Raw genomic sequence first — 17,130 nt, forward strand, 5'->3', positions numbered from 1 at the left:
CCGGAATCGCAAATGAACAATGTGATGCAATAATGCAGGAACGTTCCAATCGCAAATGAAAAACGTGATAAAGTTCGGGTCTTGTGGAAAAAAAAAAAATCATTTTCTAAGCGGTGGAACCGGGATTTACACGTTTTTTATTGGCATCCGGGGGTAGTTCTTTGTCCGGAGTTCGAACCTAATATTTTTAGGGTTTAGGGAGAGCAGAGGAGGGAGTTTTCGTGTCACTTTTATGTTAAGAGGAAGCTGGAGCAGTTATTGCACAGAAACGAGTAAACTTGGTGGGAGCAGGTAAATTTTTAAGTTTATAAATTATTCTTTCTTTTTCTTTTCTTTTATTTACACGATTAACACTGCTTTCTCAGGATACTTGGACGCCTGTAGGACATTCCCCCTCTCAACGTACCATCGGATGCGGTTGGACATATCATACAAAATATAAAACCGATGAAACCATAGCTAACCATTGCTAGATACAAAGCTTACCTTGTTGCTCAAGGCTACAAGGAACAACCGACAATCGACTATATGGAAACTTTTAGCCCAGTAGCTAAATTCCTCACCATCAGTACACTATTAACCATTTTCATTTCCCGTAATTAAGTTATAACTCAACTTAACATATTAAATGCCTTCATGGTATACTTAATAAAACGGTGTATATATCCTAGCCACTTGGATTCCAATGTCTCATCAAACCCAACTACGTCTGTCATCTTCATAAAACTCTCTATGGCCACAAACAATCGCCACAATAATGGTACGCAACCCTTCTCAACATCACCCCAACAACTTGGCTTTAAATTCAACCAAGCTACCTCTTTCCTCATGACTGACGACCACAATAAGATTCATATGTTAATCCACATATACATTGATGCATCCTACTCACCGGTAATTGTCAACCTTCTCAAATAAAACTTATTCACAAACTTCAACAACTCTACAAACTAAAAAATCTCGGCCCCTTCTTCGCATTCCTTGGCATCCAAACCATGATCCCACACAATATGGTATTCACGTCACCGAAAATAAATATGCTATAAACATCCCAAGAAAAGTCGGGTTTGAGTCTTGCAAACCTCTCTCAACTCTACTATCTCCCAAAATCTTCTGTCCTTATCCAAAAAACCCATTCCAATCCTCACTTATACAACCGCCTAGTCAGCTCACCATAACACCTTACACTCACTCGCCTCGACATAGCTCTACTTGTCAACAAGCATTACCAACACCTTTACGATCCACTAAACATACAATTCCATCACCTGAAGGACCTACTTCATTACCTCAAAGTCACTCTCACCAAGGGACTACCTATTCACTCAACCGCCCTAACTCTACTTGCTTACTCCGACTCCAATTGGCAGGAAATCCTACAAATCATAAATCAACCATGGATTATTATGCATTCTTAGTCGCAAATTACTGTCATGGTGTGTAAAGAAACAACAGATAGTCATTTGTTCTTCCACCAAAGCAAAATACAAATCCCTTACCACAACAGCCACATGCATCATTTGGCTGATACGTTTACTTCAGCACTTAAAACCGTCGGCATCAACACTCCAATTACATTATACCGTGACACCGTCTCCATAATAGCTCTCGCAAAAGTTTTTCATGTCTTCATAGCATATGGAAGTCGACGTCACTACATTCACAACTACATTAAATACAATCAGATTTCAGTCCACCACATCTCCATACAAGGCCAATCATCAGTTCTTCTTACCAAAGCACTCCCAAAAACTCAATGTCTGCTTCTGCTACACAATTTGATGCTCCGAGATCAGATCATCAACTTGCAGGCAGCTGATAAAGGAGCCAACTTATCAAAACCAAAAACCTCCATTGAATGTCAAAATTCACCCCAACCGAAAATCTGTATTGCAGTCAGCACTGTTATCCATGAATAACAACCTACAATCTACACCATCTAATTCCTGACAACATGTAACAAACTGTATAACTGCCCTATATATACACTGTGATTGTTACTGTACAAAGTGCTAAAAGACTAATACAGATTCTTCAATTATGCAATTTTATAGTTTCTTCTTCCGGGAAGCACGGACACCTCCAAAGAATTCATAACCGTGTTAGACACGTGTCGGACATGGACACGGCTCCGACATGGGCCGATATGTGTCAGACACTCTACTAAACGTGTTGAAATTGTCCGATTAATTCTACACTTCTCTAACATTTCTCGACACTGCTCTGAAACTGTTGGAGAGGGCTCAACAACAGACACGGGAACTTATTTGAGCAGCATTGAAGTAGAATACAAAGCGGCAACACAAACAAAACTACAATATTTTGTATGTCTTAATGTTTTACCATCGCCTGACAAGCATTTTCAGCAGCCCCATCAAAGCAAGCAGCAAGAAAGTCATCATCGAGCATCACTAGTCGTAGTAAGGGAGCTTCGAGCTGCCCTGATTGACTTAAAGGAGTCGTCAAGCAGCCTTGATCAAAGTTAAGGAGTCTTCAATTCGATCTAGAGCTTTGACCTGGGCAAGGGCACAATCCAGAGCACAAAACAGAGCTTCCACGCGATCTAGGGGACAATCCATAGCTTCAACTCCAGATAGGGCGCTATCTAGAGCACGATGGAAAGCTTCCATCTGATCTCCCTCGCGATCCAGTGCATTGGCGCGAGCTATGGGATGATCCATGCATGCGGGTTTAGCAGTTAGACCTTCATGCTTTGTCCCTTATTTATTTTCAATATTTTTTTTGTTTTATTTTGCGATTGTAGCACAAAACGGTTATGTATTTACCTTTCTCACACCAAAACTTTTATATTTACCTACATACCACTTTACACGTGCATGAAAATGTGGATTTGAGTCAATAATTTGTGAACCTTGATAATTAGTGGTTGTTTTGATAAATTTGATATGATAGGAATTGAATGGTATGCAGGTAAATATGACGAAGTATTATGTCTAGGTTTTAATGTTGAAATTTTGAAATCTTCCTTCGCCGATTAATATAAGAATCTGCTCTAAGCCTCTAACCTTTGAATAAACAACGCAAAGCATTTGGTATCTAGATTAATTAAATGGGGCATTAACATACCATCAAATTCCTTTGTAGTTAGTAGATTTGGGTGTGAGATATGTAAATATAGAAGATTCTCTTTAATATATTAGCCCTTGGGCTTTCTTATATATATATATATATGAATTTTAAATGTTTATACTTTCTGTGGTTTATTAAAAGGATAATAACTACTACAAATGTCTCTAATTGTTTCATATAGGACGAGATAAAGCTTTTTTGGGCATGTCACCAAATTAGAGAAACTGAGATCAATCAGAGCAGACACAATATAGAATTTCAATGACATTTTTGTCAAGGAAGGTTAAAGGGAACATATTTTAAGGTTAGATCACACTTGCTTCGACAATCTAAAGTTGGTATTCGAGCATGTCTTAAAGTAACTTCGACACAAATTCAAGAATTGTAGAAGTCAGTTGCTAATGCAAAGCAAAAAGAGAAGAATGCTGCATTTAACTAGGTTCCACTTTCTTCTTCTGGGTAAAATAATTCTAATCAGTTGTGTAGCTCTCAGTCAAGTGAGCATTTATTTAGAGCAGAAGATTCCGATTATGACCATAAAAAAAGAAAAATGTTGGGCAATAATGTTATTGAAAAAAACATTTAATTTGCAGGTTATAGATCATTTACATGAAGAAATTGCTCAAATATTTTATTCTGCAGCTCTTCCGTTTTATTTGGCAAGAATTTCATATTATTTTAATGTGTTCTCGTATGCTTCCAACAACACAATCCCTGTCTATATTTCTCCTTATTATAATATGTTAATAACAATCTAGCTTCAAAAAGAAAGAACACTTGTTGAGAGAATGTTTGAGGCTATAAAGGAGACTTCGAATGAGAAAGGAGTTATCATAGTTTGTGATGGTTGGTCAAATGTGCGAAGAAGACCTCTCATTATTTTTATGAGCGCCACAAAATTTGGACCAATGTTTATAAAAACTATTAACTGTGAATGGGAATATAAAATTAAATTTACATTGCCAATGAAATTAAATGAGTAATTGCAGCCTTAGGCTGAAATAAAATCGTTCAAGTAATCACTGATAATGCACATGTGTGCAAAGTTGCAGAAGCATTGATTGAGGCTTAATATCCTCACATTTTGTATGCTCTTTGTGTTTTTCATACATTGAACTTAGCATTGAATAATATATGTGCTCCAAAGAATATAAAAGGAAATGAGACGACTCAGGAGCAATGCAATTAGATAATTGACATTATAAGATATGTCGGTTTTATAAATTTTTTTTATTTTGAATCATTTAATGAGATTATCAATATTCAATGAGTTTGTAAAACTGGAAATGTTGGCCATTGCAGAGACCCATTTTTGCATCAAGTATAGTTATGCTTGAGAGATTCAAAGCAATAAAACAAGGACTACAAATAATAGTGATCAGTGAAAAGTGGAATATATATCGTGAAGATGATATAAACAAGTAAAATTTGTGAAGGAAAAAAATTTTGGATGATGTGTGGTGGGATAAAATTAATTATGTTATTGATTTTACAGAATCTATATATGACAGACTGAGATTGACTGATAAAGATATATCTTGTCTTCACCTTGTCTAAAATATGTGAGATTTTATGATAGAAAAGGTTAAAAAATAGTATCTATTGACAAAAGTGAAAGAGGAACAATGAAGATTCCAATTTTAATAAGTATATATGAGATTTGAGTAGAAAGATAAAATTAAAACAACACACATCTTCATTGTTTAGCTCACTCTCTCAATCCAATGTATTTGATTTTTATTTTTTATTAATCCTAACTTGTATTAATTTTGCCACTTATAAGTGCATTTTTAATTAGGTATTTCAGCCAGGCTAAGTGGAGCTCCAAATCGTGTTGTTCCACATAAGGATATAAATATATCAATTGAGAGAAATAAACACTTAAAGTGAATTTTCTTCTAAATTGGAGTTTGCTGATTTCTTTGAATTAAGTGGTGGTTTCACAAATCATGACTCCATAGCTTCTAGAGCTATTATGGATGGAAAGACATAGTAGATGGTTTATGGAGCAAGTTACCTACAATTGCAAAGCTTAGCTTTCTATTTGTTGGCTCAAACTTGTTTATCTTTTTGTTGTGAAAGAAACTGTAATTCATGTTTTTTTATCAATTTGCTTAAGAGGAACAAAATCACTCCAAAACAAGGTGAAGATTTGGTACTTGTTCATACTAATCTTTGTGTTCTATCTAGGAGGAGCCCATAATATCCTCAAGGGGACAAAATTATGGGATGTTGGTGAAGATAGCTACGTCGGATGATATTTTAATTCTTGAAGTTAATCTTTCTCTTGACGAGTCATCCTTAGAAATAGTGTTTTTCGTTGATAAAGGTGAATGTGCCATTGATGAGGGCAATGAAGCTAGCACAAATGATGACACCACCGTTGATTGCCTTAACTCCAATTAGTAATAATTATGTTGTTATATTTTGGCATGTTGTTATATTCTGCTTCATTTTATTATGGATGACATTGATATTAAGTGTTTTGATAATTTTTTGATATTTTGAATGTAATTTTGATATTGCCAAAAATAACTTTATTATTATAAAATTTTCTTAATGGTTGCATTTGTTGTTTTGTAATGTTTTTAGTAGAAAATATTAAGAATATATATTTATATTAATAATTTATTAAATATAAAAAAATGTGTTCATGTGGTATCGTGTCCTATTTTTTTGCAATTATGTTGCGTCGTCGGATCTTTTTCGTGTCTCTGTGTCTGTGTCCGTGTTTCATAGTTCACTATATTTTTCATTTCTTCCTACCGTCAGCTATTCTTCTTTTCTGATATCATCTCAGCTGAATTTCAACACTAACAATGATCTTTGGTGTGATTTTTCATTTTCATTTTAGATATCACACCAAAGTTTATTTTTTCTCTCAAACTCTTAACAACTATGATCAAAACTTCACGTAGTAATTGCTTAGATCCGTTTATCATGGCTTGTTTTTGGCTTGCGGCTCTTTGAATTTGAATAAAAACTACATATATCTCTTAAGGTAGTTTAACTTCAAGAATTCATTATTAAAAAAATATTATATCTGGAAAAGAATTTTAAAATATTACATTAGCAAAGTTAATGATTCGAAGAAACATTATTCTCCTGTTTATTTTTTTCCTGCTTTGCGTTTAGTGACCGTATGTCCACCAATTAGTTATGGGGCTGCCATCTGCCTTTTTGGTGCGGCCAGTCAAATTTGGTGTCTTTAGAAGTTGCCATCAGAAACTGAATGGTGCTCCACTTGTTTACTTCAATAACCCTTCTTGTAGCTTTCATGTAACTCAATTTCACTTATTGTACCTCTACTTTTGGCTTTCATATTACCCGAAAGCAATGGGTTTATTTAGCAGATATGACCAGTGACGGACCTAGGTTAAGCCCAGAGTTGGCAACTTTCCACCTTCAAATTTGAGATTTTGCTATAAATGATAGAAAATTTATTTATTTATTTTATATAATTTAGTCACTTCAGTAATTTTGCCCACTCTGAATAAATTTTTTCACCTTATATCTAAAAAAAAATTTAACATTTGATAATTTTGTCACCCTTAACATTGAAGCTGGTTCCGCCCCTGGATGCAACTCTATTGTCTTACCTAGTTCTGCATAACCTAAACTGCAGGTATTCCCTGGTGCATGGACAGCCATACTTGTCTCCCTAGACAATGTGGGCATATGGAATCTTCGATCCGAGAACCTGGATTCTTGGTACCTTGGACAAGAAGTATATGTAACTGTGGTGAATCCAGAGATTACGAACAAAACAGAGCTTCCTTTGCCCGATAATGCTATTTTTTGTGGCTCTCTATCAACCTTACAGAAGTAAGTTAGCTCTAACATAATATATATTTGTATTTCGAGCTTGGAAATGACATTTAATTTTCATTCACCTAATTTTTACTTTTTACATTTATACCACCAAAATCTTTCATATCACTTCAAAAATACCACTATTTTTCACTTTTGAAAAAGCTGAATACACTTTTTCATGCGTGGGTAAGGTGGCACATATGTAAAATTGAAATTTATGTGTTAGATATGTAAATACAAAAGAATTAAGTGTTAAGTGGTATCTATGTAGATTTTTCTTTATCTTATTTGCTTACTCGTGGATTGATTTGAGTTTTTCCCTTGCAGACAGCAGTCCAATAAATTCAAATATTCTGAAGCATCAGTCTTATCCTCATCAAGTATAATTGTATTTGGCCTCATTATTATATGGCTATCCTTGTTCCCTCTCAACATCTCTAGCCATGGTAATCTATTCTGATAGCGAAGATTCTAAGTATTCATCTAAACAGAAGAACCGTTTAGGCTTTTGGACTTGATACAACTTTGTAAGTGCATTAATTTGGAGGTAAGTTGAGTTTTCTTCCTGCTCTTGCTGCATTCATTAAATTTGTATTGTGTGCAATGAAAACGCAAGGAATGGAGATGAAAGTAGTGCTTTAGGGTGAGTTAGATGCATGTGCTTGCTTATTTGTATTGTGTAATGTTGTAATAGATAGAAGAGCTGTTTTGTCTTGTATTTGAACAGCACTAAGGTTGAGGTGTACCATCTGTTTAAGCCTTGCATTTTGCTAATATGTTCCTAATTCTCATTTAAAACATTAAGAAAAAAATTAAATTTTAATTCTCATTCATCACATCAGATTTTTTGCTTTTCTATGGGCTATTTGCTGCAAGGGAAAGATATTTGGGCAATATTTAGCTGTAAAGAAGATTAATCTTAGCTTTTCTTGAGTTAAACAACATTACTTTTTCTGTTGCTTTTCTGTAAATGGACATGCAGAAAGTATTCTTCATTTGATGGAGATTGGAGGGCAACTAAATGGGTGGTGAGTGCTTTTCCCTCAGCTGATTTGTGAGGATTTTGACCTTTTTCTGGAGATTTTCATCTTATTTAAAATGAAAAAAAAAGGGGAAAAAAAAAATAAACAAATGACTTCCCGTGTGTTATAGGACAAGTACGAAAAAAAAAATAAACAAATGACTTCCCGTGTGTTATAGGACAAGTACAATCAGTGCTTTGTACTGTGGTAAAATTTGAGGTGAATGGTGGTTTCTCTAATTTATTTCAGAGTTTTTTTTTTTGAAGGTCCAATTACATACACAGCAGTATAGCACCCGAAACATTGCTATTTACAAATCTTGCCTCCTCTTTCATTCAATTTTTAAATTCTCACTCAAATATCAAAATTCATGATAAAACTCCCAACTCATATTTTTCTTTTTTTATCAAATTATTAATGGTTTGATTGTGGCACACATAAATACAGTAGTTCGGTAGTACGAAAATATTACGTCGGTGTTAGATTTTGTAAATAGCAATATTTTGGGTGCTATGTACATAATTTTACATCAGATGAGTGCGTGCATGAATTTCAAGAAAATCTCATGGATGATAGGTACAAAGGAGCATAATATTATACGACCAACGAGCGGAAGGTCTAGGGCCCGTGGGCGGAAGACTAAAAGTTCATCAGCAAGTTCACTAGCATAATACTAGAAGACTTGTCTAGTTAGGTGCAACCTTTATTATTAATCGTACTTGAAGGCCAACCGAGCGAGTGAAAACCGTTCGAGCCAAAGACCAAAAGCCTATCGAATCAAGCAAAAATATCAATATATTTGTTGTCATAATACGACTAGAAGTAAGAATTTAACATCGCCGACCATCTCACAAGCACCCCTGCAGTTCCTTGCCTGGGGTTTAGAATTGAACACAATGCACTGAACATAACATTTTGAAGGATCCTTTGTCAAGGAGTGAGCTACTTATTGGATTATGATAATGTACCCTATGTCTGTTAGTCTAGATTTATTCCTCAGACATGAGTTCTTTATCCTGGGATCGATGGTCGATAGACAGATTAATATTGTCGATCGAGTTAAGTTCTATCGACCCGAAGAACATCGAAGGACGACTGATAACCTAATTCAATATAGTTCCCGAAGAACTGAGACTGGCTAGGTTTGGCTGATCGAGTCAAAGAAGGGCCGAATTAAAGGCTCACATTTGTAAAATACCAATAATAATTGTACAACCCCTATTAAAACAATGTTATAACTGTAACCTCATATATCATACCCTATTTTCTCTACAAATAGAAGAGCATTTCATGAATAAAAGTTTACACACTTCTTTCAAATTACCATTTATTATTGTGCATTTCTCTCTAACTCTAACTCACTCTCTCTATCTTTCTTATGACTTAGGCTCTATTTCTTGGGTGTGATTCACAGACAAATTTATATTCAACATCCTAAAAGATGTGGTGATCGTGGATCATGCCGATAACAAGAAAAAGGGTAGCGCAATGAGAAGAAATCCACAATAGAGACACTACAAAAATGGAATGCGTCAGAGAATTTGTTTAGCAGCAGATTTATGAACTGAAAGACTAAATGATGGAAGCCATCAGAGAAATAGCGACTCGTGGAAGGGGCAGAACCCTCGAGAGCAAGAACCTCAAGAAGAAGGACCGGAGCCCAACCATGGAAGGGCAATCCATGGCCTAGAAATAGACTCCTAGTATTAAGACAACATTGGGTCAACAACAATGAACAAACAACAATTTGGGCAAACTGAAGTACCTCACTAGCTAGAGAATGCATTCTCTCGATAAATTTATGAAACTGAGCCTCTGGAGAGATTCAAGATTTCTACTCTAGAATGGTACAAGGGTCAGACTGATTTGAATGATCACAAAATATCTTTCAAATTGATCGTTTCCTGTTGAAGATTCACAAATGTGTTGAAGTGTCGATTGTTCCTCACAATGCTGAGGGAGTCGGCCGTCATGTGATTCAATGGCTTGTCGATTGAGGTTATTATCTCTTTTACGGATTTCAAAAGGATGTTCAAGGCACAGTTTGTCAGCGCCCCACAAGCTATAAAAGAGTTCACAAGCTTTGTTGTAGATCAGGCTGGGGAAAGCGAGTCTTTACTTGTTTGTCAATTGATTCCAAATGAAGATGTCAGAGGTGTGGGACCTAAAACTCGTAGTAGCACATGCCGCCCTTGCCTATGGGCTGAAGGAGAGACCATTCCACTACATCTTAGGACTTCAACAACTGAAGACCTTAGCTGAATTGTTGGAGTTGTCCAACAATCATATCAACCGAGCAGTACAATTCCACTCATGCTTTCACCAGAGAGGACCCAGTCACCAGTTGTCTGTAGAAGAGAGCTCCTAGTGACGATAGATGAAGACCGAGGGAAGACTTGTGTCCTTCCATTCATTCAACATACAGAGACAATTGGCCACCCTGGGACAACAGGGGGACTGACTAGAGCTACAGTGGAGGGATCATGCTCAATACCCTGACCGACAACCGACTCTTCACAATGAGCGATTGCTAAAATATCACGAGAATCTGAAGGCGACTTCACCGAGAGTCTCAATGACCAAGCTTGTGGAGGCCATCCATATCAATGAGTATTTCAAAAAGGGATGATCTGGATAAAAGACCTACCCTTGAGATAGGATAAAGTTTAACATTACAATCGGTAAACCCATCATCTAAAGCGTTGACAAAATTCTCGTGATGGGATCACAATTTTATATTCTACTCTTCAAGAGCAAACATTCTCGCTTGAAAAACCTGCATGGTCTCTACACTCTAATCAAATTTTGCCCGTGTCTTCCTCTGTTCTTATTGACTATCCATCAGTTCTCGATGTCACTGAGAAAGAATTTTCATCGAGGATATTTGGTCTCTGCATTTCACTAACTGATTTACCAATAATAATGTGTACTTTACGAGAGTTGTCCAGCTTCTTGTGATCATCAAAGATGTAGTAGATCATGGTAAGCTTAGTATTAAATGCCCTTGAGCAAAGGTCAGCTTATCTTCAAAAGGTATAGACGCCGCCTCCTATGAGTTATGGTACTTTCACTTAATTTTAGGGGGACAAGATCCCCAAACATTAACATCTTAACAATATAAAAAATCTCTTCCAAAAAGCATAATAGTAGGTTAGGAAACCTCCTATAGAAAGCCCAAAAGTAATGCAAAAAACTACTCCATAAAGCATAACAACAACGTAGGAAATCTCATCTAGAAACCACAACATCAGGTCGAAAGACTCCAGTTAGTTGGCCAAGGGAGCTCTGTTGATCACATAAAAATAGACCAAAAAACTCCAATTAGTAGGCCAAGGGAGCTTCATTAATCGCACAAAAGTAGGTTGGGAGAATTTGAGGTGGGTAACATCAACAAAAAAGGTTGCTCCATTTATCACACAAAAATAAATTTGGAGACTCTAAGGTGGGCAAAAACAATGCAAAAGAGAGCTCCATTGATTGAACAAAAATAGGTCGGGAAACTCCGAGGTGGGAAATAACAACATAAAAGGGAGCTCCATTGATCTCACAATTGTAATGTGGGAGGCTCCAACTTTTTCTCTGCCTTTTATTCTATTTATAGGCACAAAATCATCAAAAAAGGACCACATTTTGGAAAAGAAAAACCACTGATCCCATGGATTGCTGACATGGTCGGCGCCATCCAACAGATTGCTAATGTGGCCGCCGCCATCCACCTGATCACTCTTGCCTCCTGCCGCCTAATCCTTCATCCCTCGGTTCATCGACTTGGCTATCCACCATCCATCGGATCACTCTCGCCTCTCACTATCTGATCTAAGGCTCGACCAACCCGATTTGACCATAAGCCAACCCGACTGATCCATGACCTGTCGGGCACTACTTGATACGTCACCCATCTTTGACACTTAATGATCGCTGCCATTAGCTTCCACCTCTGGTTGCCACCGGCCTCCGCCTTTGGTCATGACTGCTCGACTTCACCTTTAGTCACGACTGCTCGCCTCCACCTTTGGCCAAGGTCGACCTCCCCTCTGGAGGCTGCTGAACTCTACTTCCAACCACCACCACTGATAAAATCCACATTCAACCGCCACCACAAACCACTTGAGAGAGATGTCCCGAGTAGAGGAAGGTGGCTGCCGGAAGGAAGGGCTAGATAGTCTATTATCTCCTGCTCAGACTCTAGTGCCACCCTCTAGGTAGTATATCAAGAAGTTGTTGGTTCTTTGGTGCCACATGGGACGTTGGGAGTAGTTGTTGAGGGAACCGTGCAGTGCCACCCGACGGGCAGGGTGCCACCGACCTCTCTTTGCCAGCTGAGGGATAGATGATTAGTGAGGAAGAATTCTTCTTTACAACTTTAGAATGGGATTGGTTCATGGGTGCAGAGCATGTATATTCATTAAATGAATTTTTCTTTTTCTAAAATTTTTTTTTTATATTATCTTTAAATGTGGCTGACCTGATCTATGGAGTGGTGACCATTGACTCCCATTTGACAGAGGTGAGAGTTGGTTCAGTCACCAAGGTTGAAGTGGATTGAGGGTTTGCCAAGGGTGCTCCGCACCAAGCAAAGCCTTGGAGTAGCTGCAAAGGTCCCCGAGAGGAGGAACAAGTCAAGGTGGCCGATGAACCAAAATCTCCTAGCCCAATGGAACAATAGCTGCACGAAATAGAAGATTCATTTGTTCAAGGCGTCGGTTTTCCTTAGGCTGAGATGCATCTGCTGATTGAGTGGTTAAATAAGCGAGAGAGGTTGGAGAAAGAAGTGATCATGAGCCGTGCTCATGAAATTGTACTTTGCGAGGAAGTAGCAGCTCTGCTAGCGAATTTGTTGGCCGTTCGGGAGGCAACTTTGGTCACCCAAATACAAGCTAAAATTGATAGAATAGACATCACAGATCTAGATTAGGCAGTGAACATTGATATAATTGGTTATTTTTGTGATGTCAAGTCTCGGCTGAAGCAGCCGCCAATTGTCTTATAAAGTATTTTCTGGGTATCCGAGGAGCAGATTATGTAAATATTTTTATTATGAAATAAAATTTAAATTTTATATCTCATTTTGCATGTGATATGACTCCCTTTCTCTAATTTTGAGTGGCAAATGAGAACAATACCCTTGTGATGGTTAGAATTTACTCCATTCTATGTAAATAGACTAATGGCATGAGAAATCTCTTGCAACTGTTTTGTTTTCTTGAATTCTCTCTGTCAGTTCTTTCTCTTAGTTGCCTCTTTCTTTAACTCAATTTTCATGGTGTCCAAATATTCCCAAGAACTCTTTGGCTCCATGCCGGTCGAGGAAGAGATCACTCTGTCGGCATGTCAGGTGGAGTTGCTCCATGAGTCACGTGTGTATGACAAGTCTGCTGTATTGCATGTTGTCATGAATACTGACCGAGCGACAAAAAATTATGGAAATGATCTGATCTTCTATTTGATAAATTTAAGTGTGGATTGAGGTTGCCTTTCTGCAAGGAGCTTTGGGCAGTCCTGAGCTGCTATGGTGTCATCCCTGTTTTGGTTATGCTTAATTCTATCACCACCATAATGAGGTTTGTTGGCTTCCTCCAGAGATTTTCTATCACGTGGTTAACCAACCTCTTCTCCTCCTTCTTCAACTTCCAGGTCAGTTGGTATAGCCACACAATGTTCTTGGTGGGCTCTAGATTCTAGCTTATGTGACTGAAGAAAAACGTCAAAGGGATCAACTTTGACAGAGGGAAGGTTTCTTTATTAGGTTTTGAGACTTTCAGAGTTCGCTGGGAAGGCTCCCCTAAGACACCGAGTTTCTTCTGGTTTATCGAGAGGAAGAAAATGCATCTTTAGTCAAAGTCAGGGATTTAGCCAAGCCTCCCAGCATTCCCTTCCTTGTTGCCAGATCAAAAGGAGAGGCAAACCGACCTTCACCCATACCTTTGTCAAATTCCGACATCAAGCCGATGATGAGGTAGAGTTTGATCACCAGGAAGAAGACACTCCCCACTGGGAGGGAAAAGCTCCCACCGAGGATGTCACCCCACCTCCTCTTCCTCAGCTGAAATGTAAGGGCTTTACTCTAAGGTGGGTTCCTTCCACAGAGGAGGACCCTAATGTTTGCTTGAGCTTTGTCAGGCGCTTTTCCATGGTAGACACTAAGTCAGATTGGTATATGGAGAAGTCCGAGGAGATGAACTACTCGTGCCTTCTTGTGGAAGTGGTCCTATCAAACTTCTTCGAGGAGCTACTGAGGAGGCTGGGAGGCCCGAACCTTGGTCCACTCGGCGATCAATAGCATTTGATGGTGTGGACGGTTGCCCACTTTCAGTTTAAGGCCTTCCACCATATGGAGGAGAAAAAGGCAGTCGCTCAGATACGAGAGGTGGAGCAGAGGTTCATCTGGACGGAGAAGATGTTGAAGCTTTTGACTAGGAGTTCATTGAAGAAGGTGAGGTAACACGAGGAAATTGTGTCCTCCTCGGAGAAAGTGAATGAGAGATTGAAGGCAACGATGGCCTAGATGATGACTGATGAGGAGCACATTAAGGAGCTCTCTCAGCAACTCTAGACGGGCATCTCCTTGGTCGCCAACAATTTTATCAAAGAAGGCTTGGTCACCCCAAGTGGGTCGATTTGAAGTAGTTTGCCATCATCCTCTCCAACAGAGATGGTGACATCGAAAAATCTGAAGATGCGGCTGGAGACGAAGGTGGTACTGATCTTGGATCAGAAGCCACTTATGCCTTCTCTTTCTTTCTCTCTTTTATTATTGTAATTAAGAAATTTTTTTTTGCTTTGCTCAGTTACAACCGATTACTTTTGTTACAGAAGAAAAAATTGTAAAAAATATTCTTATAATTGAAGCTGTTTATTTTTTTTAGATATCTCTTTACCTTTACTGTATTTTACTTTAACGCTTGATTACTTATGATGTTGTGCATAGTGAAACATTCGGTTTTGAGAATTTTTTTTATTTTTTATTTTGACTTGTATCAACTACCCGACTCAAGTCTTATTCCCTTCATATCTCTTTTGCTTGGTTAATTAGTCACCTTGGTCGGGTCTCACCTTTTGTTAGACATAGATTTTGTCACTACCTTCACGGGTTTAATCGTCGAAACTCACTGTGAAGATGATTTTCATGCCACTCAACGTAGAGCTTGTCGTTGATGAGGGGGAATCACATCTAGAGCTATGCATGTGCCGAGCTATAAGATAGGATTTTTTATGTTTGGCATTGATTCAATTTTTATGTGGCTTGACGAACACATGTTAATCACCGTTGTCGATCAAGCTTCAAAGTTGTATCGATCAGGCGTCTTGCACCTCTATAGGACTTCAAAATAATTTCTATTAATTTGATATATTGTGTTGTTGTTAGTTTTGAGTTCCCCGAGTGTTGACTAGTTGCCAAATTATATGAACTCCTTGAGTTCCTAGAGTCTCGATTAGACAATTATGGTAGGGCCTCGATTTAAGTCCCCTCTATCGGCCCTAAAAAATTTGGTGGCAAATGTATTCTTCGCACCCAAGGCCTGTTCTTGGATTAACGTTGGTCGTTCGGTGTAGGCTGAGAGTTTGTCGAGGTGCCATTGGTCGGCTTTCCCTGGGGGAGTTCTCTGATCATGGGGAGTCGGTTATCCATTTCAAGGTTGTGATTCTCGCCTCATAGTCAAAGCCTCTCAAAAGATGATGGAAACATGATTTTAGGCTCCTGATACTGTTGTTGCATGAACTCTTTGACGTACTTCATGCTAGGAGTGTCTCTGTGGTAGGCTTCCCCTCCTTGGTGTGGCTCTTCTTCTTGTTGGTTTCATGTTTCATGTACACTGCAACTTTTAGATGTTAAATCTAAATTTGTCTCAGAGACACGCCCAAGGAATAAAGCGTTTAAATCAAGGGAATTGAAGAGAAAAAAAGAAGAGAGGGAGAGGAGTGCACAACTACTTGCCCTCTCGAGTAAAACTAGAGTTTTTCTGGACTCTTGTGACCCTTTTTATTTATTCAAATATTTTAGAAACATGAGAGAAGAGAAAGAGCCGAAAGTCCTCTTATATAAAAAGGAAATTTTTATTTTTAACCCTGCTTTAATGAGAGTTCTACAGATTATTCTAGGGATTACACTTCTCTGGGCCCGAAGACTCGCAGTCCTTCGACTCGGTCTGCAAAGCCGACAAGGTGAGACGATTAATATTGTCGATCGGCCTGTTGGATAGGGACCATCGGCCGGTTGACCTTTCAGGCAAAGATGACCAGCTGGACTTCTGAAGATAGTCAGAGAGACCGATCTGGTCGATTGATATTAGTCGGTCAGAATCCTTGCCCCGGTCGTAAATCCTCAATTCTCGACGAGTGAATGCTTGTCGGCTGAGTAAAACTTAAGCCATCGGGTAGAGAGTATCATTTGGACGTGTATGTTGAGTCAATTCGAATGATCTCTCGTTAGCATAAACTGATCGGTCCTATAGATCATCAGGTCATTTTTCAATAAGCCCACTTTTACCACGTCATTCTTTTTTAAACCATAAAATTGACACCAAATTTATACTGATATATATATATATATATATATATATATTTTTGCGTGCACTCAATTTCTAAGTAATAATTACATGACATGAAAATCCCCGGATAAATAATATATTTCAATCAACCCGTGGGGCAACCCTCCCTTCCTTCTAGACGAATTATGTAATCATCTTCTCCAAAGAAGCTGATGCCATCCCACATTTAAAATAAAGTAAATAATGTCATTTTTATAAGCATCATATTCGTCACTGGAAAAGGTGAAAGGGGCTTTCACATAACCCATTTAAGAACCCAATCCTACACACATAATATGTCCATTTCAAGGAAGAATCAAACTCCTTGAATGCACCCGACAACAACATTTCTTTAAATATAATATAAGTGTATAGACACAAATTTAATATAGTTTATACACTACTATAAGTTTTTTTTTTTTTTTTTCTCTTTTTAAAATAAAGTAATTAAATACAGTACTATAAGTTTGAATGCACCCGACAACAACATCTCTATGCAAACATAGGAAATGCTTAAATATTGTATAGTTTCTTATGTTAAACTATACAACATTTCTTGTATAGTTTAACATAACACATGTAATATAAGTGTACAGATAGGGCTCTCAAAACGGCCCGTTGTACGCGAACAGCTCGTGTTCGACTCGTTAAGAAGCTCGTGTTCGGCTCGTTAATTT

The 17,130-nt window shown here is 37.9% G+C and overlaps 1 protein-coding gene across 1 annotated transcript in view; it reads left to right on the plus strand.

Moving 5' to 3' along the window:
• Positions 1–7,686, plus strand: part of LOC110017814 (monocopper oxidase-like protein SKU5) — a gene marked incomplete at its 5' end in the record, with an annotated part of 38,231 nt that extends 30,545 nt beyond the window's left edge. Inside the window, 2 exon segments of the mRNA XM_020714926.1 lie at positions 6,716–6,915; positions 7,231–7,686. Of these exon segments, the coding sequence (XP_020570585.1) occupies positions 6,716–6,915; positions 7,231–7,363 (333 nt within the window).
• Positions 7,687–17,130: the final 9,444 nt, after the last annotated feature.

This window comes from Phalaenopsis equestris, unplaced genomic scaffold (genome assembly GCF_001263595.1).
Source record: "Phalaenopsis equestris unplaced genomic scaffold, ASM126359v1 Scaffold000002, whole genome shotgun sequence".
Lineage (NCBI taxonomy): Eukaryota > Viridiplantae > Streptophyta > Magnoliopsida > Asparagales > Orchidaceae > Phalaenopsis > Phalaenopsis equestris.